This window comes from Melanotaenia boesemani, chromosome 13 (genome assembly GCF_017639745.1).
Source record: "Melanotaenia boesemani isolate fMelBoe1 chromosome 13, fMelBoe1.pri, whole genome shotgun sequence".
In the NCBI taxonomy this organism is placed as follows: Eukaryota; Metazoa; Chordata; class Actinopteri; order Atheriniformes; family Melanotaeniidae; genus Melanotaenia; species Melanotaenia boesemani.
In genome coordinates, this window is record NC_055694.1 from 17,635,582 (window position 1) to 17,663,565 (window position 27,984).

Genomic DNA, 27,984 nt, shown 5'->3' on the forward strand with positions numbered 1-27,984 from the left:
CTTATCTTAAACACCAGGTAAAAATGGATTTTTATTGAATTTCTGCATAGAAACACATCTACATAATATACCATCGCGCACTCTCTCACATACACTTCTGGTTGTTTGAAAGGGTTTGAGTTCATCACTGTCACCTATACAATTTATAATGAGCAAATATTAACTAGATGTGATGTATAGATTTCTAATAACATTGATTACATACAGGAAGGAAAAAAGAAAATTAAATTAAAACGTTAGGTATCAAAATAATAATCTGTTATTGTGGTTTACAGTTTTAATGGCATATACACATAATATACACAATAGTTAAACATTCTAAAATATTGTACTATGCTACATCGATTAAGCTGTGCTTATATATACTGTGTCAGTATAGAAATAGTCTAATGACAATAAAACATATTTCTCCATTGTTTATTCAACATAAGGCCACTATGGCAGACTATAAGGGAAAATATTAGAAGACACAACGGAAACTCTTCAGGGTTTCTACAGATGCAACATGAGCAGAAATGGTACAAAACAAAAAGAATTACATTACTGCAGACATTTAAACTCCATTACTCACCATGAGGCACAAGTGAAACTGATGGCATTGTGCTCTATGTATTTTGACTTACATGTACTGAAAATCTGCAACTAATCTAATAAAGCCTGCATTTGGTCCGGGCTCAACCAGTAATGATGCATCAACTGTATACAGCTAATGCAATAGACAGACAATACTGCTCCAGTGATTTTTTTCTCATCTTCTTTTGTTACTGTACATGCATTTACAACCCAATTCCAACATAAAAGTGGACAGGAATCGTTGCATTCTGATTTTATTAACATTTTATACAGGGTCCCAACTTTTTGGGGAATTGGGGTTGTACAAACATCACAGTGCCTTGAGCTGCCTTCATTACACTGTTTTTTTTGACAAAATATCTGAATTCTTCATTGTGGTTGGTTACCGAGCAGGGGCACACCAAGATTGTCCGAGGAAAAATAGGAATCTGTTCACCTGAAAGTTAAATGTTTTCTTCTGGTTTTATTATACAAACCCACAATAACGCTAGTTAATGTTCATGCATCATCTATGGCCTTTTATGATGGCGAGTCTGACTTCCAAAAGAATATGGACCCTTGTCTCAAAACCTTTTGTGTGATTCAGGAAGGTCTGGCGTGAGATGAAGTAATCATTCACAGACACTAAGAGCGGCATTGTCCAAGAATTACTGGAAAACATACTGTTTCCTCTCAGCTGTTTCTTTAGCCCCAAGTGGTCTTTAGAGGATTTCTGCTTGAAAATGACAAACTCCAAAAGAATTGATTATTTCTCTGCAATTACAATTTCTGTTTTGTAATCTATCTTGGTATCAAAAAAAGGCTGCACTTCACTGCAGGTGTCAAAAGCTGTTTCAGCTGGTAAAATTGAAACATGCAGAAAAAAATCTGGTTGATAAATGTTATTATGAACAGAAGTGGTGTTTAAAACAAATAAATTTCCTTTTTTTATTGTTATTAAAAGTTTAATATTGAGTGTATAATTGGGACATTATATCATCTCTGGATGTGGTTTGTTTAAATGTAAAAAGACCCCCCCTCCCCCCCAAAAAAATACAATTGTGTCTTCAGTTCATTCAGGAAGGAAAGAAACAAGCCAAAACACATGAAAATATTAAAAAAAAGCCACAGTGGAATTCATGGCCTTTCTCCTTCTAATTATAAATTGTCATCAGGTCATAGTGGTGACCTCTGGCTGAGCGTAGTTTCCAGTAGAACCGTGGACGTCTATACAGCTCTCTGATAGGGAACACAAAGACACACAGAAAGACAGGAAATAATCAGTAATTATCTGAGCATCAGAAAAGTTATGTAATCTATTACTAAACTGATGAAGGGCCCCATTCAGCTGTGGCTCGAATGATGGAGGGGGCTGTCCACTAACTGGAAGTTATCTGCTTGAGCCCTGATTAGCAACTTGTGTGTGTGAAGGATTGAACAGGGAGCAGAAGAGTAGGGCTGCATATAATGATTGTTCTTTTGAATTGTTAATGTCAACCTATTAGTGAAAATTATCCAGAGGTGTCTCTCTGGAATATGGAGGCTCAGCTGAGCATCAGAAACATTTCCTCTACTCGTTTGCACATCAGTTTGCTTATTTTTTTCCACACCATTATACACATTATGCACAATGCGTTTGTGATTTGGACACTGATTTCTGAAGCACACACAGCAACTCTTAAGTGTTCCTGTTTAGACCTTAATCACTTTGTTTTCTCCCTGTAGCTGTGAGCAACTGCTTCCAGTCACTGATAACCATCTGAGAGCATCTTCAGACCTCCATCCGTCTATTCCTCCATTTCCTGGCTCACTGCCTTGGTGAAATATTATCCACAGCCTTTTACCTTTTAACTCTGGAATCAACCAGCGACCCCATAGCTCTAAAGAGAGCCACTCTGTTTACATCAAACCTGCTCAAAACACTGCGATAACAGAGGCAGCCTTATTCATGCTGGGCAAAAACTAGAAGCTTTGGCTTTTTAATTCAGTCACAAGAGTTTAAACTAAAACTCTGAAAATTCACCACTTTTTTGTGGATACTGCATATGTCATGTATTTGCTATACTCTGTTGTAAGAGAAAAGGATGTTGTTATGCACATACTGACCAGATACAAGGCTCAGGATTGAATTATCCTCTTCTCTTTCCCAGAATAGTTCTGGGGTGTTCTGGTTTTGCTCAGCTTTCCAACATTTTTGCTTCTGTTGTCACAATAAAGCTTTAGTGATGATCTAATGAGCTGACAAGATCATTATTAGAAAACGTCTTACTGCTAGTGTTTTTTTTTTCTTTCTTTCTTTCTTTCTTTCTTTCTTTCTTTCTTTCTTTCTTTCTTTCTTTCTTTCTTTCTTTCTTTCTTTCTTTCTTTCTTTCTTTCTTTCTTTCTTGTGACATCATGCCATTAGCCAACATTAACTAACACCAAACTTTGTCAATCAACACATTCAGGGATTGGTGAGTCTTCCAGGAAATATGTTTCTTTTCAATTTCCGTTTAATGGACACTTGAAAACAAAGAACAAAAACACAAGGGTTACATATACATTCTCACAGGGCCTGAGATGCGGTAAGTGCTCCACTTATAGGTCATTTTTGCGTCCGCCAATGGTGATGTGCTAATAAGCTTTGGCAGTGTAATACATCTCAGTGAAGTGCAGGTTTGTAATAAAATGCCTTCAGTGTTTCTGGGGGCTTGGGTATGAAGGAAACATCCGGCCATGTCCACAAAATATCTGCAACTGAATATGGACCCTCATCTCAAAACCTTTTGTGTAATTCAGGAAGCTCTGCCGTGAGATGACGTAATCATTCACAGACACTAAGAGTGGCATTGTCCAAGAATTACTGGAAATATATACATACAGTTTTTTCCACTCTGCTGTTTCCTTAGCTCCAAGCGGTCTTTAGGGGGTTTCTGCATAAAAATGACCTACCCAAAAAGAATAGATTATTTCGCTGCTATTACAAACTCTGTTTTGTAAACTATCTTGGTATCAAAATAAAGCTAACACTTGGGAGAGTTCATCAGAAGTGGAAACATCACTGCAAATACCACTGTGTTAGATTAGCTGAGGATGGAACATAAGAAAAAAATCCCTTTATCTATTTTTTTTTTTTTTTTGCATTGTATACTATATATCTTTTTGCCACTTTTGTTTACCTGCTTATTTATTGTTTATCTTAACTATGTTTGGTGGTCATAGAAATGGTTTCAATGATCTTTTAGCTAAGATTCTGTGCTTTCAGTAGATACAACACGTTTATATATACATAACAAGCCTGATGTTACACCCAGTGAAACTGAATGAAACACCTTTCTCCCAGTAATGGGCCGTTGAGGTTCTACTTAAGTGGTTAAAATATTCATTATTACAGAATGTTGGGCTAAAAATATACTTAAATAAGTAAACCTGTCAGTGTACTGAAGCAAATTAGCTACTTGAACCTGAACGTGAGTACTTTATTGTGTGGGGCTTTCTCCTTCTAGAGCCAAGAGGTGGTGTAGTTTCTTGTATCACCACTGACTTTCAATGGAAATCCCAATGGAAAGCTTTTTTCACTGACATGCACACACAGGCAGATGAACCAATTAGTGCTTCAAAGGTCCTCTATTGATTTTCTGTTGATTGAAATGGTAAAAAAAAAATGAATAAATTACTAAGGGCAGCTTGTAGTCAGATGAAGTAATAAAGGTTGCCCACCAAACACTGGTGAAACATTTGTCTGTGTCTGGGTGAAATGACTTAGGGGGCATTCACACCAGGATATTCTGGGGGACTCAGTTCGATTGGGTGAGGATTTCCAAAAGATTTCACATCTGTATCTGGTTTGCGTTCAAACTGCACTTAACTGTAGTGGACCAAATCGCTGGACAACGTCACACAGTTGAAACAACTGGTCGTTAGGGGGAGATACTAATGGAAAAGCAGGATGAAGAAGAAAATCAGGTTCCTTGATTGGCCAGGACCAAAAGAGGAAATCTTTCTGCTTCTACCGAATCTGTCACTGCAAGCATTGAAACCCCAAATCATAGTTGAGATTAAAATTTGATTAATCGCCCAGCCCTACCTCAAGGTATTTGGCTGAGATGTAACGCCATAATCAAAAGGTTCCATGAGCCAGAGCATGGTGTGCAGGACTGTACAGGACAGAATTATGTCACAGAGTTTCTCCAGAGTCCAGCTGGAGGACCCCCACTGGTCCAAGACACATCCACCTTCCCTTTAGCAACCCAAAGCAGCTACCGTGGCACGTGTGTGTGTGTTTGTCAGGGGGGTGATGAGATGCTCTGACAGTGAATATAAGTATGAGTTTGTCTGCAAACACAGATTTCAATTTGTATTTATCATTATTTCAAACGGTAGTGTATAATGATTTATGGGCCTATTACATTTGAGCTATTATAATTGTCATGGGCTTAGGCTGTTCATCATGTTTATTTTCCGAAATAATTTTTTGAGTGTCGGTGTGTACTCCAAGCGGAAGTAGGCTATTTTATTTTATTGGCTTTAGGAATCCATTTTAATATGCTTTGTTGCAAATGGGTTAATTCTGAGTACTGAATGTGGCTAAATGTGGCTGCTTATGTTTAGATGATGGTTTGACGTTTGTTTAATAATAAATTTCAATGCTAATCCACAACAATTCAAACTTTTGTACACGATTTCAGACCTGTCGTGAGATTTGATCGTATACTATGCTCACATCTAAATTGATAAATGACAAACCTTCCGTGGAAATAGTCTTGCGCACAGATTTCTGTCATATGTTTGTTCATTAAAGGAGGGCCATTGTGATGCAACATTGTGTGCTCTGTGGAGCAAGGCCCACATCAGTCTGTTGAATGATTTAGTGGCTCTGTTTTCGTTCTGGCAAATTTAGCCCCTTGGTTCGGTCTTCCAAAAGAAAAAAAAACTGGACAGAACTGGTTGGTGGCAGCGCGAAATAGGAACAGGTTTATAATGCATATTAAGCATCCATGTATGAATGACATGTATGTAACTCACCAACATGGATGCTTGGGTCTCCAGATGTTAGGAGGAAGCAGGTGCCCTCTTTCTTATTCTTGACTCGCCCCCGGGAGCACCGGAAGGACCACTTCCCACTGGGTGAAAGCGGCTGGGTCAAGCTGCAGCCCTCCTCATCTGAAAGGGCCACATTTGCATCACCGTTCTGTTTGGAGTCTGACAGGAAGACAAAAACACACCAACACATAAATGCCAAATCTTTTACTGAGACTCCCCCAAGGACATGAAAGGAAGAAGTACACTGCATAAAATGCCAATTTTTCTGTGACGAATCTAATTTCACTAAAATGTTATGGGGAGTGATTTGATGCTGCTGTCTTTGTGACAAAGCAGAGTTCCTCTGTCAAAACTTTAGGCTCTAAAAGACAAGGAACAGAATGGCTCTCACAATGTTACGAAACTCAAGACCAGAGGTGGCCAACATCGGTCCTCGAGAGCCACAATCCTTCAGGTTTTCCAAATTTCCCTGCTCTAGCACACCTGACTCAAATTAAATGGATCCTATAAGCCTATAAGGATCTGCACAATGATTCATTAGTTTTAGTTTTAGTCAGGTGTGTTGGAGCAGGGAAATTTGGAAAACCTGCAGGACGTTGCCCACCCCTGCTCTAGACCACTCAAATATTTAAAGGTCCCATATTATGCAAAATTCACTTTTTAATGGTTTTGGAACAGTCATACTGGTCCCCCCGCATGTGTAGGAGACCCGTAAGTGTGAAACTCTTTCAGGCGCTCTCTCTCCCCCCTGCTCCACCTCTAGGGAAGTAAGCGCTGAAATGAGCTTGTTTGAAAGCGTGTACGTTATGACGTCATAAGGGACAATAACCACTCCCCACAGAGCGATGGACCCGTCTACCGGCTCTCAAAGCCCGCCCTCTAAAAATCACCTAGCGCCCAGTGTTTTTCCCTCTTCGGCAACCCTCGTTAGCGGACATGGCTAAGCGACAGAAGCACTGTTCTGTTTGTGGCTGCATAAATGAACACGAAAACGTTTTTTTACTTCCATCCACTGAACCCACGAGGACTGAGTGGATTAATTTTATTTTTGGAGGAAATGTACCCGGAAAACTTCTAAAGGTTTTGCATGTCTGTGGCCAGCATTTCAAAGAGGACTGTTTCCACAACATGGGGGCATGGAAAGCAGGCTTCGCCAACCGTTTGAAGCTGAAGCCAGGTCCAATACCAACTGTCCGTGACACAGCTGGAGAGGTAAGAGCTGGCAGTTATTTTATCGTTTCGGCCTTATTAGTCTGATAGCTTGAAAATATATTAACCTGTCAATCACCTCATGACGGGCGATGCGATGGGCGGAGCCAACAGCTGAGCTGCTCCACCAGGGTTCCGCCCACCATAAACGGCACATTTCTGAAGCTGCTAAAAAGAGGGAGGTGAAGAGAAGCCGCTGCACTCAAACTGAGGGTCGATTTGTCCATACCATGGCGGAAATATTTCATTTAGATATTAATGAATGGTCTCAGATTGGGAATAAAGTGTATAATATGGGACCTTTAAACCTTTCACCTTCATCATATAGCATTGACAGCAGAAAACCTAAGCAATAACATTACAGAATCTGTGTCTGCACTTTGGATGAACTGACTCTTTAAAATGAATTCATGGACTTACCAGAACGATTCCTGCTGACACTCTCCTCTGCAGCCAGCGGACACGTGTCACTCTGAGTGCTGTCTATGTGTGAGTTTGTTTCCGACTTCCCAAATGAAGGTGAGTCAGTCGGGGCATCTGGGTTTGGAATGTGCTTCTTCTTCTTTTTTGGCAGTTTCTGTTTTGCCATAGCCAGCGAGTAGTACATGCCAAAGTTATTGACGATGACGGGAACTGGCATGGCTATGGTCAGAACACCGGCCAGTGCGCATAATGCCCCCACCATCATGCCCAGCCATGTTCGAGGATACATGTCTCCATAGCCTAGTGTTGTCATGGTGACTACTGCCCACCAGAACCCAATGGGAATGTTCTTGAACTGCGTGTGGGCCGAGGCTGTGTGGTCATCTGCACTGGCTCCAATACGCTCAGCGTAGTAAATCATGGTGGCAAATATAAGCACACCAAGAGCCATGAAGATAATGAGCAAAAGGAATTCATTGACACTGGCCCTCAGAGTGTGACCCAGGACTCGCAAGCCTACAAAGTGGCGTGTTAGCTTGAAAATCCGGAGGATCCTCACAAATCGGACGACACGGAGGAAGCCGAGCACATTGCTGGCAGCTTTGGACGACAGACCACTCAGCCCCATCTCCAGGTAAAAAGGCAGAATAGCCACAAAGTCAATTATGTTCAATGTGTTCTTGATGAACATGACTTTATTCGGGCAGCAGATGATACGCACCAGAAATTCAAATGTAAACCACACCACACAGATGCCCTCCACCAGGGTGAAGACTGGACTAGTCACCAACTCATAAACTATTACTTGAAATGTGTGGTTGCCAATGTAATTTTCTTCTGTGAAATTACGAACTTCAGTGAAGGCTTCATGGGTCTCCAGGCAGAACGTGGTGATGGATACCAGAATGAAGAAGAGCGAGATTAATGCCACTCCCTGTAAGAGACAGATAACAAATATTAAATACAATGTTTATATAACCAGATGAATGTCTTCTAAAAATTTAATAGCAGTCAACAATTTCTTTATCATGTATCCCATTGTGGTGCAAAAGCTCCAATTAAACCTTTGTCTGGATGATGAGCTTACACAACGTATAATTATAGGATTGCCTCATCTTCAAAGCAACAAAGACAAAACATAGATATGTCTATTATCTCTTAAGTAGCATGCTTTCAGCAATTATTTTCTGCGGAGGCAGTGCCTGTCAGAAGACTGATAATAAGTAAAGACTAAAGTTCTAAACTCTGATATCTGATACCAGAGGCACAAAGTATGGGACCAGAGTTTCCGGTTGAGACAGTAATATAGTTCTGAGTGTCATCAGCATAATTATGATATTTTCTTTGTTTCCATGATCCGAGCTAGTGGGAGCCTGAAGATGTTAAACAATAGGGGGCCCTAATTAGAGCCTTGGGGAATTCCACATACTGCTTTTGTTTTAGAATATCCAGTTATTGACACAAATAGTTTTGTCTTTCAAGTAGGATTCAAACCAATTCAGCCTACCTATCTGGACAGCATCAAACAAGTTCAAAGAAAAAGCTGTCTCATTAAAGACTGAAAGATGAAACAACCCTGTGTTTTGTCAGGTTTTATCAGATAAGTTTCAATGAGGGAAACGTCTCGGCTCTAATTACTGTCATTAATATAAACAGAATGTAAAATGTAAGCAAGTCAAACAACTTTCAAACTGAACAATAAGCTTGCATGGCTTTCACCTGGGCCAACACAATGGCTGAGTCTGCCAGTGTTTTTATTAGTGCTGTGTGCTTACTCATACATGATCTATCTTTATTGTTTACTGAAGCTTGGACTCATTTTAAAGTGCCTCTTCAACCTTTCTGATCTTCCAGCTGGATAAATATGTACCTGTAACTTGTGTGCACTTAGCTATTCTCTCCCACAGTGACATTCGCATACCATTCAGCTTTATGTCTGTGATTAGAAAAACAAATAAGGTATATAAAGCACAGTAGGGACTCTAATTCACAGGAGGGCAAACAAAATAAAAAAGACCTGAACGGTTAATGAAGTTTAGTGGGTTGAAATAATAGGAATCGGTTGTTTGACTTTAGTGTTAAGAAAGCATCACCCTGAGCATATCTTTACAGTGCAGATTATGTGCAGCTGTCAACTAGACATCCGATGCAAAGATGATGACTGAGAACAAGAGAAAAAGCCTCAACTAAGTCCTATCCTAGGAGAAGCTTTTTCTTATATGGACACAGTTTTCCCTGAATTTTATGCCAACTAACTGCAACATCACATGTTACAGGAGTCACAGGGACATACCTTGAAAAAAAAAAAGCAAGCACAAAGCTAAAACAAAGTAAACTGCTTCATAACTAACACGTAAATCAACAAAATAATCAACACACACACACGACTACATAACCAGAGACATATTGCAAAGGTTCAGTGTCAAACCATCCAAAGGGTCAGACATGCAGCCATTGTCAGATAATTAGGATTTTCCTATTCCTGCAGCTGTTGTGCTTCAAGTTCAAAAAAAAAAAAAATGCCCCAGTGATTTGGTAATCGCCTGTAGACATCAAAGTCCCACTATAGGCTCTTTCTTTACTTGATTCATCCCAACAACTGGAATACTTCCCTTATATAGCACTTTTATCCAAAGCGCTTTATATGTACAACACATTCACCCATTCACACACACATTCACTCAGTGATGGCAGAAGCTGCCATGCAAGGCGCTAACCACGACCCATCAGGAGCAATTTGGGTTCGGTGTCTTGCTCAGGGACACCTCAACATAAACTCGACGGGCCAGGATCATCCGGCAAACCTCAGGTTACAGGACGACCATGCTACCCACTGAGCCATGCCGCCCCATCCCTCCCTCTGCATAGCTGCATAGCTGCAGAGGGAGGGATTACTTACTGTATATCTCCCCTGCAACAAATCCCCCCCTGCATATCTTCATATCACCCATCAATCTCCAGCCCCTGCTGGGGTGGGATGTCTGAGTTTCTCTCTGTAACCTGTGGATGGATGGATTATGGTTAAATTATGGTGTGTTGTTATGCAGTTGCTGATGTGTGCACCATAAAGCAAAATGGTATGTTGTTGATCAAAGTTGTGATTTGCTGTTTCTTACACTTGAGGAAAGTTTCAGAACCAGGAGCGTACATAATTAATGTCAGTGTGCCTGATTTAGAAGCTCATAGTTTTAAGGTCCATACTTTTCTCTTAGTGCTGCTTTTAACCCATTAAGGCCCGACCCATGAAAAAATGGTAAGAAAAGTCAATTTTTTTTAATATGAGGTCTTTATTTGGCCCTTTAACAAAATGTAACAAAAAAATTAACATTTTTTGGGACGGATATCTACCATTTATTACCATGTGATACATTAAAAATATTATAATGTGGTTTTCTGCCTCTGGGTATCTATTAGGGGACAGAAGAAGAGTATCAGATTGTGTTCAATGTGTGAGTAACGTTTATACCATAAATTGAAGCAAAATGTCTCAGAAACTGCATGTAACACATATGTCATGTCGGGCTCTTAAGAGTTAAATGTAGATTCTGTAGTTATAGTTTTTGAAAATTATCACTACAAGGGGGCAGAGATTTACCACACAAGGTGTGTGTTGACATTCCTATTCAAGATCAAAAATGTATGCAATATCTGTTTTTAGTGACACCCACTGAATGACAATGAAAAGGATACAAGCAACTAATCTGCCTTTGTTCTGTAGCCTGTTGATTTATACAGGCTTCTTTATGTTTATCTGGAAAAAAAAAAACAACCATAGAGGCAAGACAAAAACTAACAAAAAGAGGCAACCTAAATTGATCATCATCATTGTAAAATAGCTATCCAAAACTACAGTTTACATTACAGGAATACCCTCTCTGAACTCAGAAGAATGCGTCTCTGAACTCACAACAAGTCAAACCTTGAAGCAGATGGGCTAGAGCTGCAGATAGACAACAGCAGGTGCCACTCCTGTCAGCTAAGAACAGGAAACTGAAGCTGTTTTTCAAATGAGTTCACCAAAATTGGACAATAGAAGATTGGAAAAAAATGGCCTGGTCTGATCGGTCTCAATTTCAGCTGAACTCTTGCTTGTGTATAAACTGTGCCAGTCCATCTTTGACTTAACTTCTACAACAGATGCAAAGTGCAATCAGTCAGAATGACTGCTACAACCACAACAGCCACAGTAACTGGAAAAACAATATGTTGAATTATCCTACTAAAACTAATCACCACCTTTTTAGTTTCTATGATCCCATTACTAGAAATAATGTGCTGCAGTAGATCATGCAGAATTAAGAGTTAATAAGGATAAACTGATTTATGTGGTTTCTCTGTCAATCTTAACTCAATTTATAAAAGCTGTGCATATCAACATCAACACACTCACTGAGAGACCACTCTTTGTGTATGGACAATGCTCTTTATGCAACTAATTTGGGCCTGAATTTTGGTAATACATTGCCTCCAGTTGGTTTATCAGATTGGTTAAAGGTCAGGTGAATGATTAACAAAGGGTGGTTAATTTAATCAACTACCAGTTTTTTTTTTAAAGTGTCTCTTTTCTTTCATGCACTTGTCTATAAATGCATTCCAGAGGGTTCTGTGTAATAACCCATCTGGAGTGTAAGGATAAGTACAAACATTGTATAATGTCACCGATAGAAAGCAAATATTGTAAATGCATAAAAAATTCTTCGTAGCAACAGACAGAACGAGCACGGCTGCATTATTGCATGATCAGTGTAGCTCTGGTTTGTATTTTCTGTAACTAAGAAGATTTTGAAAACAGTAGCGTGCACACAGTAAAAGGTAAGAAGACGATCGAAGGGCTTGTTTATACCCACAGTAGTGATCAAGGGCAAAACTTGATGATGGATTAGTCAGCACAGTGAGAAATAAAATTATTATACAAAACAATTAATAAAAACCTAATGGCATTTTAAGTGGAGGAGACCTTTATTTTTAAGTATCTAAATGCAAAGTAGTGTGACATAAAACTGATCCCAACAAGTCTGCCATCATAAACATGAGATAGTGGAAATATAAATCAATACTCATGATCAGATTAATGTTAACATTTGATTCCAGAAAAGTCCAAATGAAATTAGATGAAAATACTTTATCCCCTGAGATAAATTCTAATATTGTAGTAGGTGTTTGTTTGTTGGTTTGTTTCTTTTTTATTAGAAATAATTAATAATTAACAGCTTAAGTTCTGTTGTGGTGGGCAATGGATCTTAGCAGGAATGATCTCCTGTACCTTTCTGTTACAGCAGACCTGAAGAAGCCTTCCACTAAACACACTCTGTTGTTTCCCTAAGAATTGTTCATTATGTTCAGCAACTTGTGCAGCATTCTTCTCTGGATAATCAGTCCCTGGGGATTAGTTTGTTCAGTTTCTTCCAAGAAGCTGGCTTTGATGCTGCTGCCCAAATAGATGACTGCAAGGCATATTGCACTTTCCACAACATTTTGGTGCAGACATTGAATGATCTCAGCTTACTTAAGAAGTAGAGCCTGCTCTGTCCTTGCTTCTGTGTTGCATTTCTAGTCTAGTCTGTTGTCTATCTGAACTCCAAGGTATTTTTATTCCTCCACCACTTCCAACTCTTCTCCTTGGATGTAAACACACACACATTTCTGCAGATGACAGGACTAACTTGTCTTAGCTGTACAACATAAAGAGAAATGGTGTGAGTACAGTCACTTGTGGTGATTCTGTGCTGCTGGTCACCTTCTCAGACAGACTACCTTTCAAACTCACAACTGTGGTCTGTTTCTTAGGTAGTCATAAATCCAGGTGGTTGTGGAGGTATCCACTGGGAATTTATAGAGCTTCTCACATTACACTGCAGGCTGAACTATATTAAAACCACTTGAAAAATAAAAAAACATAATCCTAATATGCAGCCTTGTTCTAATTTAGTTTCTAATTTAGTTTTTTAACTGACTGCAGGAAACAAACAGGCTAGAGGTGGAGGCAGAGGAGGTCTTAGTATGTTCTGAAGGAGAGGGAAATGCAACTGTGTTAAGGTTTATGACTGAGCTGCAGGGTGAGAGTGGAGGTGTGACAGGGAAGATGTGGGCTTGTAGAGGGTGTGTGGTTGGTTGGACTGGAAGCAGAGGGGGATGTTGCTGAACAAACCATTTCCCACTGGGATTAATAAAGTATTCTGATTCTGATTGTTCTGAACGGAACCTATAGAAGAACATGTTCACCTTATTTGCTCTGTCTAGACTTCTATCTGTCTGATCCCTCTTTAACTTGAATCCTGTGATATTTTCTTTCCTGACCACATTCTGCTGCAGCTGACTTTCCAACCTTTTCCTGTAGTCTTCACACTTTTTAATCTTTAACCTAAGTTATTCTAAGTTTCTAAGTTCCTCTTTATTAAGTCCCAAAATATATTTTGTTAAGTTTCTGCTTGTTTTATGTTTGGCTGTAACAAGAATAAAATGACTAATTTGCTTTGGTTTTGTCAATCTGAATACTGCATGAAAACTTCTGTTTATTATTGTGTAAAATAATTATAACTAGTGACACCCTGAGTGCAGACTTACATTGCCATATGGTCACTGAGAAAAACCCCAAAAGACCCAACAACCCACCTTATACCCCCATATTTCTAACCTTCTGGATCACCAGATCTAGAATATTAACATGATCCGGGTCAAACAATGTCAGATTAAAACACCTACCATGAAGTCATCTTGTTGTTTTTGCTTGTTTTTTGCCAATGATTCTGGGCATTATCTGTTGAGTTAAAAGCATTATTGGCCCAATAGTAAAGAATCCTCTAAAAAAAATCCTGGATCCGGACTGTGATCCGGATCACCCCTAAAATGTAAACACTTCTTCCTTATTCCTGAAAATTTTAACTTTTTGAGTTATTTTACTAACAGACCGACAGACAAGCCAACGCCACATAGCAAAACATTATAATAAAAACAAAAATTAATGCAGAATAAATTTTGGATATGCTCCAACAAATTAATGAAGACTAGAAAATGGCCTGTTGTGGTGTTGTATAATATTTTGGACATCTATGCACTGAATGCATGGGTCTATTTCTAAATGATAAAAAAAAGCATGAAAGGAAAAAAAATTGCCTCCGTTAACGGTTGTAAATGGTCAGTGGTTGTGTAAGGGAATATTAACCCCCTAGTGAGTGGTTGTTGTAACTGCATGACGTTATTCAGGCCCTTTGGGTAAAGTGCACTGGGAAAGTAAACCAAACCAAATAAAGTGTTGTTTTTTTTTTTAATTCCCCACCCAATTAAACCGAGCCCCTCGGACCCTGCTGTAAATGTGCCTTTAATCTTTAATACAAGTCCCCACTTGTTAAATAGGTTCTTTCAAATCAATTAAATAATTTTTTATCAAAAGTTAGATCCCTATTATGGCTTTAAATATTGTAATTCAGATCAGTTTAATCCAAAATATGTATCACTTAGTAAGTACACACAAATATGTTCTAACAACATTTGGCTCTGACATAAACACAAATAGAAGGTTTTTCATTCCAACAACCAGCTTGCAACAACCAAATAAAAACTGAGCTCTGCAGCAGTTCAGAGGTCCGCGATGAGCCTAACCAGTCGTGACAGCCCCGGGTTTAGTAAAATGCCAAACAGTTTATCACCAAACTAAACAAAGGTGGGTATTTGCAGTCAGGGGCACCTCAAAGACGTGACCTGAAAGTCTGACAGTAACGTTACACAGCCTGATGTCACACCTCTGACATTATGTTTACGTATCTAAGCTTTTTTTTGTAGGTTGTGGAATGTTTAGGTCTATATTTTCATTAATTGCATGCCTTCATGCAAAAAATTGTCCTAAACATCTACTGCATTTAAATGTCTGTGTGGCTTTTTTAAGACTTGAAATAAAGGGAGATTAAAACACTGTTTACAGCTCTGTGCTGGTAACTAAACTAGGGCTGGCCATGTTTCCTGAATCGATTCGATTAACAACAGCCTGATTCTATTAGATTTTGTAATGTACTTCTTTTCAAGTAGCCTTTGTCTTATCGTTACCTTTGCAATTTGTGTTGCTGTAATAAAGGTGTAACATTTTTAACAGTTTTGTGCAATTCTGACGTGTACTTTCCCAGTGTTTCATTTCAATATTTTCTCTAGATGCTATCTGTTAAACAGGTGAAGGTCTACATTAAATCTGGAGAAAAGACATATTGAAGAACAAATTCGAGATGTTAGATTCTATACCTAGCATGTAGTAAGAGTCGTGCAGTCTCTAATTGCCAATGAAGACCTTGTGATCTGTTTGAAAACTTTGCAAAGTCATGAGTGATGATTAGTAACCCATGAATTTAAGGTCTCATGACCAAGCATTAGCATAGGACATACCGAGAGTGGGTGTCCAATTGCTTATTTATCACAGTTCTACAGGGGGTGTGTACTTTTTTATATATTGTAAGCATCAAACAGTTTAAAAACTTAAACTTTTGCATTGTCATGGGTTTGGCCATTTTGACTGACAGGTGAGTTAATATATGGACATCCATAGTGTCCTTGTTGTCTCAGCTACATCCATCCTTTCCTTGTCACTTTCAGCTGCAAACACCCAACATGCTGATATCTAAATGCTGAACTTAAGGTTTCAGAATGGTCAGCCACAAACGAGTGGGTAACACCCACAGAAATTAATCTATTATAGGAAATCTACAGTCATTTGATCCACTGTTAATAAGATATTTTATGTTATTTACTTTAAATACAGAACTAGACTTTTGTGAAATGGGGCAGAATACAGCTACGCCTTTAATAATTTGTGTTATAACTGTTGCCAAAAGGACATGAATTAAATGTCATCAAGTGTCAGTGTGCAAACAGAGCAGAGGACCCCAGGGGGGACAGCATCCCAGTCCCAGCTGGGAAAATCAGACAAACAGGGAGTGAAGCAGAAGGCTCAACAGGCAGCAGGCTGTCCAGCGGTGTGCAGCAGCTGGGGAGTCCCATCACAGTCATCACCTAAAGCTGCAGAGCATCACGCTGTGTTACCAGTTCAGATTTGTTATGCACATGAACCCCAACAACAAGCCTTCTGAGCACTCTGCAGGGGCAGTGAGAGCAGCCTGATGGTTTTCTTGTAATTCATGTAACACTGATTCATGACAGAGATTCGGTGCACCTGAGGATGGAGAATTAATCTCCACCTCTCAGCCTGTCTGCCACATATCTCCTGGGTATCTGTGGAGGAGTACTTCATTATCAGACATTTATATTTCATAGATTCAGGGTCCAAAAATAACAGGAAAAAATGGTGGTGATTATCTATATATGATGTATAACAAATTACTAGAGCCTCCACAGAGCAGAACAAGAGCCATCCCAGTGGAAGTCTATGGTTTCTACACAGCTGTAATATTTAGTTACAGAAAGCAGAGGTTTGCGAGTTACAAGGATGCAACATCTTTAAACCTCTTGGTACACTAGAGACAAGCCCTCCATTGTAAATAAAAAAAAAAGATGATGCAAACAAGGCAACACAGAATGCCTGCAGAAAAGTAGATTTCATAAAAAAAAAAACATTTCCATATAGATGTAATCTGGGATCTCAAAATCCAGTCTTTGAGGGACCACTGTGATACTTAATTGATTCAAATTAAATGGACCCATCAACATCAAATTCTATGCAAAGATCCGTTCATTTGAGTGAGGTGTGTTGAAGCAGGGAAACATCTAAAACCTGCAGGGCAGCGGCCCTCAAGATCCCTGATGCAATTGTTTCAAGAAGTGTGTGTGTCCACAGAAAACCACTGAAAACACTTCATGGGCCAGGCCTGTAAGTGTTGCTGTAATGCTGCAACAAAAATACACCAATACCAGAAAATGTGAGATTGATCATGTGTATAAACTGATTCAATGTAAACAAACATACAAAGAAAACAATGGCAGCAAACAGAGCTACAATGGAAACATCTGTCTGAATTTTTTTTACAGATTTTGCTGTAAAAGCCATATCATGCTCAGTAGCTTCTGCATCACAAACACAACACTGTGATCCATCGTTGTTATTAATGGCTGTTGGAGGGGTTTGCTGGTTATGGGAGAGGTGGAGTGATGGCGTCATTGGTTCAGGAAAGATACATGTGGGTTGTAAACATAGAAATGAAACTGTGGTTATTTAAGATTTATATATTTAGTTTTGGTTTGCTCCCAAAATAGCAGGTACTTGTGTCCAAAACACCCAGACCATAAAACATTTTGTCAGACACACCTTGAGGTTACTAAACTTTGACAGATTTTTGTACTTTGGCGCCTCCTTACAACAACTAATTTTTCATCCATCTGGCATCCTGTCTCTTTCATTTCTCAGCTAGTGCAGCCATGGTGCAGATTCAAACGGGCCAATGTCCATCCGTCCAGCTGTTGGAATGTGACGTGTGAAGCAAAACGCAGCTGTCACATGATGCTCTGAGCTGGAAAGAAAGGTGTGAAGTGTGGTATTTCAGCCTCAGCATGCTGCAGGGTAATGACAGCTACCAAAACAAATCAGAAGCTCTTAGTTTTAAGGTCAAAAATGTAAGTAGTGTAGAGAGAAGATAACTTAAAAGCCCTGTGATATGAAGGCAGCAAAACATAAGTAAATTGGGTTTTTGTTTTTTTTTGTTTGTTTGTTTGGTTCAAATGTCCACTCTTTATCATGGAACTAACACACTGCGGATCATTTCATTGTTTCAAACAGAAAGATTTCTGAAAAAAAAAAGAAGTACCGGCTGCATATTCATGAAGAAAAATAATCCCTGACTATGCCGCAATATTCATCAGGTTAAACCTTTCTAATGTACATGAAATCCCTGCCAGTGACATTAAACAAAACACACAAAGAATACAGACATATTAATGGAAGCTGCCATTTAACTTTTTGCTTTCTATTCTCTTTTTACTATATAGAAAATCTTCAACATAATCAAAATAGTTTTTTTTTTGTTTTTTTTAAGAAAATCAAATTCTATTAACAAATGCCAGCAATCTGTGTCATTCACAACAGCTCTCCATGTAATGTGGAAAAAAGAAGAGACTTCTAGTGACGGAAACTTTTTAGTTTTTATTATTTGTCTGCCAAAGACTACACCTGTGAGCCGACTCGATGATGCTGAGTTATTTTAAGTGAGCAGCTCAGAACATCAGAGCAGACTAAACAACCAGCATAATCACAAAAGATTTTACATCTTTCACTAAGAAATTTTTGTCACTAATTTTTACTACAGTGTCTGAATGGAAAACAACTCTGTGTGAAGTGAGAACCCTCTGAGCTTTAAAACAGCAGTACTGGCTTTGTTTGGTAAGTGCTAGAGCACAATTTGGGAGATTTAACACCTAAAAGGGCACATAGAAAAAGATAGTACAGACATACACAACGTAGTTACCTGCAGTGCAGTCATCGCTGCGCCTGAGGCTACTGGATGCACACACAGACGAAAACATGTTTATGTCTAAAAGAATTTTAACCAATGAGAGCCACTGTCCATTCATAACAGTGCTTTCATTTAAAATCATTTCTATGTCCCTCTTTACCACTGGATATCTGTAATGCTTACACACTGTACCTTAAAAATAGATATTAATACATGTTTAGCATTAACATGGCTGAAAATTAAGTGGTAAGGTTTAAATGTTCCATGTTGATTGTTTCAAGACTGCACAAATAACCAGATGTGACAGCTTCACATTTAGCTCTCATGTTACTTATGTGTTGATATGAGAAACTTCACACCAAATCCATTCATTTTGTGTAAATTGCCATTTAAAATTCAGGAGAAAACTTTTTTTTTTTTTTTTTCGAAATTTCTTTGTTGTTTGCAGCAATTAAAGTTGCTTCTGATCCCAAAAATCCTGCATCCATCGTTCCTTTGGTCTTTGGAAAGATGAGACATTGATTTAATCCTCCGTGTGAGGGGAAAATGTGGATATACTTTGGGAACAACAGGTTTAATTGCTTACCACTGATAAAAAGTTATAGCCCATTACCACCCACAGCAGAGATTAATTACAAGCAACGAGGCTGAGAAACAAATAAAATATATCTTGTTTGATCTTGTTGTTAATGTCAAGACTAATTGTCCCTGAAGTGCGATTATACAGCTGCGGTGGTGTATCCATTTCTCCAGAAGTTAAACTGGGATTCAGATAGAAAGTTATTTTAATAAACACAATTCTTTATAGATGTTACATATGTCTGTGATAAAATTATGAGAAGTAATTGTTTTGCCTTTATACTGACAAACTGGATTACAACAGTGTTCACATCCATATCGGGCCGCCAGTAAACAGACAAGAGAAATTGAGGGCATTGTATCTGATTATTCCTTAATGTCCAAAGTAGACTAATAAATTCAGTTGAACATAAATAAAAATATTTGACCAGTTGAACTGTTTCCCTCATAAGAACAGTGTTGAATTACATCAGCTGGGGGCTGCTCTCTTAATCATAGCCTCTTTTCTTCTCTGTCTATGTAAAGCAACCATGAGTTAAAGTTAGACATTTAACACACCGATTTGGAAAAGTCTCCTGATTGCTTTCCTTCATGTTCATGTCATTGCCTTTACCATTGCAGCATCACAAAGTAGATGAAGCTGCAAATTAGTTTATCCATAAAGGTTTTGTGAAATACGGCCTGATGTTATAAAACTGGATTCCTTTGATATAACCCTGAACAAAGCACGGCCTTGACAATACTGGATTTTTTTCATTAATGAAAAGAATTAATTAATACAAACAGTTGAATCTACATGAAAACAGTCATGACATAGTTTCATCCATTTACTTTTAAAAAGGTGACAGGATCATAACAATTATGCAAAGTGACTGAAATCTGCTCAAATAATACTATAAAGTTCAGTTATAATTGGGACAAGTCTAATTAATGTCTGACTTTTGATGTGATCAGATCAAGTTTCCATGGCTACTGCATATAGTTGAGCTGCTTGCAGCTATGTGTCAATCTAAGGTCAAAATGTAAACGCAAATACTCTTAAAATAAAACGTGTTAGCACTTTCAAGTCATTGATTCATTTCTAATCCAATCTGATGCGATAAAGAAACTGTTCGGCACCGTTTATAAAGCTGCTGGACTCATGTCTGATACAGTGGTGCCAACACCAGAGTAGTGATAAGAAAAACTGTACTTCCAGGTTCTTGTTTGACTCTGAAGAGGATGTGGCTTTAACTTTGGACTGATTGACTTCCGAACAGCTTTCAGGATTTACATTACCTGAATTGAGTTCAGATGCTCTCTGAAATAAAAAGCCCATAAAGGTAATGTGAATCCAGCCCTGCATCCTCTCAGAGAGAATTATCTCATAATGCACACAGAGTAAACATACATACATAATCCATCTGGAAAGGAAATGGACAAAGAGGGTTTTGACCGGGTCAATATGGACCTGTCTTAGCTAAAGATTGATATCTGCACTGGGGATTTTTACAGAACAGTACAAATCAATAATTATTCATTTACAAATAATCAGTGGTGAAAGACAGATGTGAGTAACTAGCAGCACAGCACGGGTCATCTTGAGTCAACACCAGCGTTGTGGCAGCTGTGAGCCAGACATGTATGCTACTCCACAGTAATAGACTGAAATTGGCACCTGGACAAAACCTAAAATAAACAGTTTTATCTGGGTTTCTGCCATGTACTAAGAACATTATACTTGTTGAATGCTGTGCGACTGTCTGAATAGACCATTCAATTCCATATGCAGACAAACAGATACAACAAAGAAGATGAGACTCTCTTTTACAGCTAAATGTATTTCCCTTTCTGGCTCTTTGCCCAACATACTTGCTTTCACGTTTACTTCAATAAGCCCTCTATTGCTTTTGTTGTCAAGCCATTAGGGATATAGCATACTTTAAAACGCTTACAAGCTGGATTATAGCCCTCATGAAAGCAATTGTAAGTTCAATTTACATCACAGCAACATCTATCTTATGTTCATCATGAGGAAATAGCTGAGGACACAGATATATGTTGTGTTTCTATGTTTTATCAATAATTTTAAAAGGTGGACAATATGGATGTTTGTCAAACATTATTTACAAATTATAAATTGATGACTACTAGCATTTCAATTTTCTACAACTTCCCCTTGGGTGACAATTATTCTATCTATCTTTCTGTTTACTTATCCATTTTTTAGCCTCAATCTGTGTCTAGGCGCCATTTTTATTTTAGAAACACTCATGTTTGGAGAACCTCTGGGCGCAAAAACTTCAAGAGGATGTGAACAAGACACTTTAGCAGTACTGTATTACTGTCATGAAATGGCATTATCTCTATTTTCGGCATTTACTTACTACAATTTTCTGACACATTAAACTGAGAACTGAAAACTCAGATTCACATGATAAAAGGAAAAGTTTGATCAGGGACAACGCAGACCCCTTCAGAGAAAAACATGGAGTTACCGAAGAAGATGACTGAGTAGTTAAGCAATGTTTTACATATGCGTTCCATATGTTTGCCATATGGAAATATATGTGGTCTAATATGCATGAATAACAGCTGCAGAATATTAGGAAAGCAGTGCGGCAATGACTTGCAAAATGTAAAAAAATAATTCAATATATGGTTTTAATTAGATTAGAGATTAGATTAGATTAGACTTTATTATCTCACAGTGGAGAAATTCACTTGTTACAGCAGCTCTTGTTATAGAATAAAGTACAGAGAGGCAAAATAAGGTGAACATGCATCACAGCAAGAAAGTGCAATAGAAATTATTTACAAGTCTAAGAAAAGCAAAAATATGTACCGTTATAATATAAAGATATATATATATATATACATACATATATATACATACATACACACATACATACATACATACACACATACATTATATATATATATATATATATATATATACATATATATATATATACATACACACACACACACACTACATCCATACATAAAATAAAATAAAATATAACAACAACCTCACAGACTATATACATATTTACATGGTGATGGTGGGATATGAAGAATATGATGACATTGATAATGGGGGGTATTGCACAGTAAAATATAAATAAATATTGCACAGTATTATGACTATACAGACAAGTTGTACAGTCTGACAGCAGTGGGGATGAAGGACCTGCGGTAGCGCTCCCTCCTACACTGAGGGTGTCTCAGTCTGCTGCTGAAGGAGCTGCTCAGCCCCCCCACAGTCTGGTGCAGTGGGTTAGAGGTGTTGTCCATGATGGATGTGAGCTTGGCCAACATCCTCCTCTCACCCACCTCCTCCACAGAGTCCAGCGGGCAGCCCAGGACAGAGCTGGCCCTCCTGACCAGCTTGTTCAGTCTCTTCCTGTCCCGGTCGGTGCTGCTCGCTCCCCAGCAGACAACGGCGTAGAGGACAGCAGAGGCTACCACAGAGTCATAAAATGTCCTTAGCAGAAGCCTGCATACTCCAAAGGACCTCAGTCTCCTCAGGAGGTGGAGGCGACTCTGGCCCTTCTTGTACATCTCTGATGTATTAGCAAGGGCGGCTTTCTACTTCTGCACATATTCATACAGGCTAGTTAAAAAAAACTTACTAACCTTCCTTTTGGAATACATTAAGAATATCAAAATTTCTGACCTTAAAACTCTGTGTTTCTGACTTGTTTTGATGGCACACTGACATTAATTGTGCAGATTCCTGGAGCCATTGTTGACCTGCGATCTCAGTTCTGAGAAAACACACTACAATTATTTTTACCAGCCCAGGGCTTCACATGGCAACTCCATCTTGCTTGACAGCATTGCATCACACACCAGCAACTAGATATCAACACACTGACTGTTTTGAAGCAAACTGTGACTGATTGAGCAAAGAAACAAAGCAAGACGACATTAATGGAGGAAGTGAAGAAAAGAAAGAGAGAAAGTGATAGACAGAAGTCAGAATCTGACTGACTTTTACTGGCTGGAGAGAGCTCAGAGAAGAGACAGGATACAAAACGGATGTCGAATTAGCCTTCGTTAGGGGGCACTAAAGTTATAAAATCTTATAAAGTTCAGGAGTGGGGTTTTAATACATCTACACTTGTTCTTTTTCAAATAGATATGTCTTTGTGATAACAATATTACCTAAAAAATAGCTTAATTAATTGCGCAGCTCTGATGAATATAAAATTCATGTTGCTGAAAAAATAATGGCTAGCAAAATATTAGGGCTGGGAATCAGTTTGATTCCCAACAGTCTATTTCGATTTGATTTCGATTAAATCCGATTTGATATTGATTCATTCATTCTCTCTCTGTACCGCTCAGTCCATTAAGGGTTGCGGGTGAGCTGGAGCCTATCCCAGCATTAGGTCACCAGTCCATCGCAGGGCCAACACATAGGGGACAAACAACCATTCACACTCACTCCTAGGGAGAATTTAGAGTCATCAATTAAGCTAACGTGCATGTTTTTGGACGGTGGGAGGAAGCCGCAGTACCCGGAAAGAACCCAAGCATACATGGGGAGAACATGCAAACTCCACACAGAAGCCTCCCCCCCAGCCGAGGTTCAAACCAGCGATCTTCTTGCTGTGAGGCTGCAGTGCTAACCACCACACCACCGTGATATTGATTCATTTACAACTAATTGTATAACACCACCTAGTTTTCTTGAATATTAAAGAAATTCTCAAATAAGTATTTTTATAAAACACTGCATCCATTTACTGTAATCAAAATCAGTTATCTGGGAGAAATCAGATAATTGTAATAATCGGATCTGACGCATGTACATGCATTTCTGAAATACCATAAAAATTTTGGATGGAGGCAACACAGGAAACCAGTTGTGCATATACAGTATGCTAAGCTCTCACCGAGCTTCGGTAAGTCGATAGTAAAGCCACGTCACCGGAAAAGAGGACGTATAAAAAAGCTCTTATATTACTGCCTCACCAGGGGACCCTGGTCACCTATAAAGCTTAAGTGTGTATCTCTGTCAAATAAATTTGTGGATGTGCCAGAATTTTCTTCAGCTAAATAAAGACACAGCTGAAGTCATTCTATATGGAAGTAAAGGTTAACATCCAACTACTGCTGCCCAGCTTCTGTCAGCAAAGTTAAAAACAACAGATGAAGCCAGAAATCCTGGTAACATTTTGGATTCTGAAATAAATTTTAACAGCCATATTAAAGCAGCAACCAAATCAGACTTTTACCACCTGAAGTACATTTCTAGAATAAAGGAACTGATGGCTCTAAATTCAAAATAAACTTCATTCATGTATTAGTTTTAATCATGATTGACTACTTCAATGGAGTTTTTACAGGTCTCTAATAAAAAAAAAGAAAAAGAAAAATCACTAAAACTGCAACTAATTCAGAATGATGCTGCAGAAAATGGGAACATATCATTGCAGTTCTCCAATACCTACCTCTCCCTGTGGCCAAAGAATGGATTTTAAAATGTTCCTGCTGGTGTTCAAGGCACTAAATGGTTCTGGTCCAAATTATATTTCTGATCTGCTCACACCAAGAGTCGCCAAGACTTCTAAGGTCATCTGGGTCAATTTTGTTTTACGTCCAGTGAGTTAAAACTAAACAATAAGAATCAACATTTCTGCTTTTATGCCTTAATATCTGGAACAAAACCTTAAGTCTGCTTCAAACCTTAGTTCTTTTAAGTTAGGTCTTTAATGTCTTAAAACAAATCAAGGTGGGGAGTGTTTTCATACATATTATGAATGAAATGTGCTATGTAAATAAATGTGTCTTGCCTAATTTAGAAATGAAGGACTTGCATCATTTGTCCAACAGAGTAGCTTTAAATCCATCATTTAGAAAACTTGCTCTTCCTCTGCTAAGACTGTGAAGACCAGTGATTGTAAAACTGAGGCAGACCTCCAGGAGGGTTACCAGATCATTTCTGAGTCACCAGATGGTTGTAGACTAAAAAAATTACATTAACACATTGTAGAACAGTGTTATAATCTGTGTTAAAATGTCATGATGTGTGTTTATGGTTTAGTTCATGTTTATCTGGTATAGTTTGTTCTTCAGTTTCTACGGTAGAGCTAGCACAGCTGATGCTGGTAAAATGTGCTCTCACACTCGAGTACGGTTACAGCATCGTGTTGCAGTTTACCTTCTGCGGTAACCGCACAAATTCATCAAGTAGCTCCAGAAATCTGTAAACATGTAATCACAAACCAACCAATCACAAAGGAGTACTTTCTTGTAACAGCGCTGCAAACAGGGGTGCCCGTCATGTCTGGAAGAGGTGCACATCAAGCCTCCACAGACCTATGTGGAGCACAAAGCGGTGACGTAACCATAACCAACCTTATGCAGACGCTGTGCAAGTGTAAATTCAGCTTTAGAGTCTCTGTCTTGTTTCTTGTTTTATTTTGTCGAGTTAATTCCCTTGTGTATTCTGTTCAGCTTACTTCCTGCTCCCGATTCCAGTTGTTAATTGTCACACCTTCATGTGGTTTAGAATTAGTCCCACAGTGTTTAAGCTACCAGTTTTCCTTTGCCCTGCATCAGTTTATTGTGTTCACTGTGTTATAGTTGTTGTGCTGTTACTTGTGTCCATCATGTGTATTGTTATGTTTTTGGGGACAACCCCTTTGTTCCGGTCAGTCTGTCCAGCCACCTTAGTTTTGCCTTTTGTTAGTTCTGTCCCCTTGTTTCCTGCTTCTGCCATGCTTTGGTTTAATTACATCATAATTTTTCGTACTTCCATCTGTGACTCTTGCATTTGCATGGAGACATCCCTCCTGCCTTTTACCCATGACATAAATTTTACAGTTTTATTTATTTTGGAAAGTCTGATGAGTCTGGTGTGGGAATGGGTGTCTCATTTAGCCACCTGATTATTCTTGGGGATCATTACACAAAGAGGCTGAGAACCACTGGCCTGGGTAGTTAAATGTGTTAACAAATACCTGCACGTGAATATAAACGATCTATAAGACAGGAACAAGCTGGTACTGGAAGCTTTTTGTTTTCAATTTGTAGTCTGGCTGTAATCTAATATGAACTTAAGTGAGTAGCAATCATATCTGAACTGACTTTGGTTGGGAAAACAATCCTCTGGAAAGTAAGAAGTTAATCCACCAGCACATCTGGTCATGAAAGCAGTCAAAGAAACAGATGAGAAGATATGACCTGTTGAGGATACGTTGGCTTGTCCTCAAAACCGCTCTGACCAGACAAAAAACAACTATTCATGGAAAATTTGGGAAAACTTGTGTCAAATCCCAAGACATCAGGTTTTTTTTTTTTATTTTATTTTAAACTATGCCCTGAAACCTATTGTCAGAAAGAAATACCTAAAAAGAGAAACTCAAAGTACATAAAGAACTGATCCACAATAATGAGGTTAACGTGTGTTCTCGGTGTACAGGAACATCTAGGGGCCCCAGAGAATGTATTGCCAGTGTGAAAATGTTGTGTATATTACTGTGTCTGAATAAAATGCAATAAAACGAAGAGAAATGTGAAGTTAAAAATAAACACCATTTTCCTATTGTATTGTTTTTTTAATAGTAGGTGTATGTTTGTATTTTCTAAGCACTTACAAGGGTCAACAAGGCGTAAACTCACTACTATATGGGCATCAGCTCTATGAGGAAGGAAAAAAATAGAGAAAAAAGCGAGAAATTAACATACCATAGTGAAAAACACTGCACACACACGCGCGCGCGTTCATGAGTAAACTAAATTCTGGACATCACTTGGTTGCATAGTTGTGTTTGCCTTTTATAGCCTACTATGCCTACTATTTCTCTCTCTTTTTGCTGCCTTTTTATGGTCTGACACTGAACATGACAAGACCCAGAACAGAAAACAGCTGAACTCACCCTGGCTGCTCTGGATGAGTGAGGGTCATCAAACAAGGCCCAAATCTTCGGCTGCCAAACTTCCCAGCATCCCCTCGACTTGTTGGTACAGTCTTCGATGCCGAACCGTCTGTCATCGTCGGTGTTCTCTGGTTCTGGCGGTTCAAATATTTCCAGGGCCTCCTCCGCGTCCCGGTGCTGCCGGTAGTTCATCCAGCAGCAAGGCTCCACGTCGGTCTCGTCTATCCCCCAAAACGCCAGCTCTTCCTCGAAGAGCGGACCGCAGGCGTCAGCTGGACAGTGCAGCTTGCCTGTCCGGTAGTAGTTGAGGATGTAGGCGAAAATGCCCGGGTGTCTGTCGAAGAAATACTCGGTGGCACTCGGGGGCTCTGCATCCGAGTCAGGGCTGACCTGGGAGTCAGGTTCCGCCAGCCACGCCAGACGCGTCCCCGGCAGGGTCCTGAGGGTGCTCTTGTAGGTTTCATGTCGAATTCCACCAACGTTAATTCTAATTTTGTCCGAGTCTTCCCCTCTGGTCATCTCCTCCTTCAGACATGATTTAGAAGGAGGTTTGTTGCCTGACTTGCGCCCTCGGTAAGTCGAAACGCACACTGAGCTTATCATTTATAAGGAGACTCAAAGGCTGTTACCAACAAAACTCAGTCTGGTGCCACAACAAAACTCTTACTCCAATTATGCAGCCCAAACCTCAACAACTATTCCTGACAACTTTTCATCTCCTTTCTAATTTCAAGGAAGCCTGGAAACTATACCACTCGGTTTAGTGGTGCAGGGAAAGCCTTCACTACTTCTTGCTGATGAAAACGCGCGCCAGATGCGGTGCGAGGTCATTTACTAACCGGGCATCTGTTGCTTCTTATAGAGCCTGTCTTCCCCTATTGCGACACAGCCCAGTTGGATGGGGATGGCGCGTTCAACAACAGGCTGCGCAGGTTAACTCTTTG

The 27,984-nt window shown here is 39.1% G+C and overlaps 1 protein-coding gene across 2 annotated transcripts; it reads right to left on the minus strand.

Moving 5' to 3' along the window:
- Nucleotides 1-11: 11 nt before the first annotated feature.
- kcnc4 (potassium voltage-gated channel, Shaw-related subfamily, member 4) lies at nucleotides 12-27,935 on the minus strand. Of its 2 annotated transcripts, none has more exons than XM_042003326.1 (4): nucleotides 27,041-27,935; nucleotides 7,204-8,140; nucleotides 5,557-5,694; nucleotides 12-1,791 (listed from the first exon to the last, which is right to left on the minus strand). In XM_042003326.1, exons 1-4 carry the CDS (start codon nucleotides 27,641-27,643, stop codon nucleotides 1,724-1,726), a joined length of 1,746 nt encoding a protein of 581 aa, XP_041859260.1. In that variant the 5' UTR covers nucleotides 27,644-27,935; the 3' UTR covers nucleotides 12-1,723. The 2 variants fall into 2 exon arrangements, with proteins under 2 accessions (XP_041859260.1, XP_041859259.1); XM_042003325.1 differs by having other exon boundaries at nucleotides 5,557-5,733.
- Nucleotides 27,936-27,984: the final 49 nt, after the last annotated feature.

Excerpts from the sequence above, each read along its gene's own strand:
- kcnc4 (XM_042003325.1), bottom strand. The coding sequence starts at position 27,643 with ATGATAAGCTCAGTGTGCGTTTCGACTTACCGAGGGCGCAAGTCAGGC. Across the intron at positions 8,141-27,040 it reads ACTCATCCAGAGCAGCCAGG|GGAGTGGCATTAATCTCGCT; the intron begins GTGAGTTCAGCT and ends TGTCTCTTACAG. Across the intron at positions 5,734-7,203 it reads TGTCAGCAGGAATCGTTCTG|ACTCCAAACAGAACGGTGAT; the intron begins GTAAGTCCATGA and ends TCTTCCTGTCAG.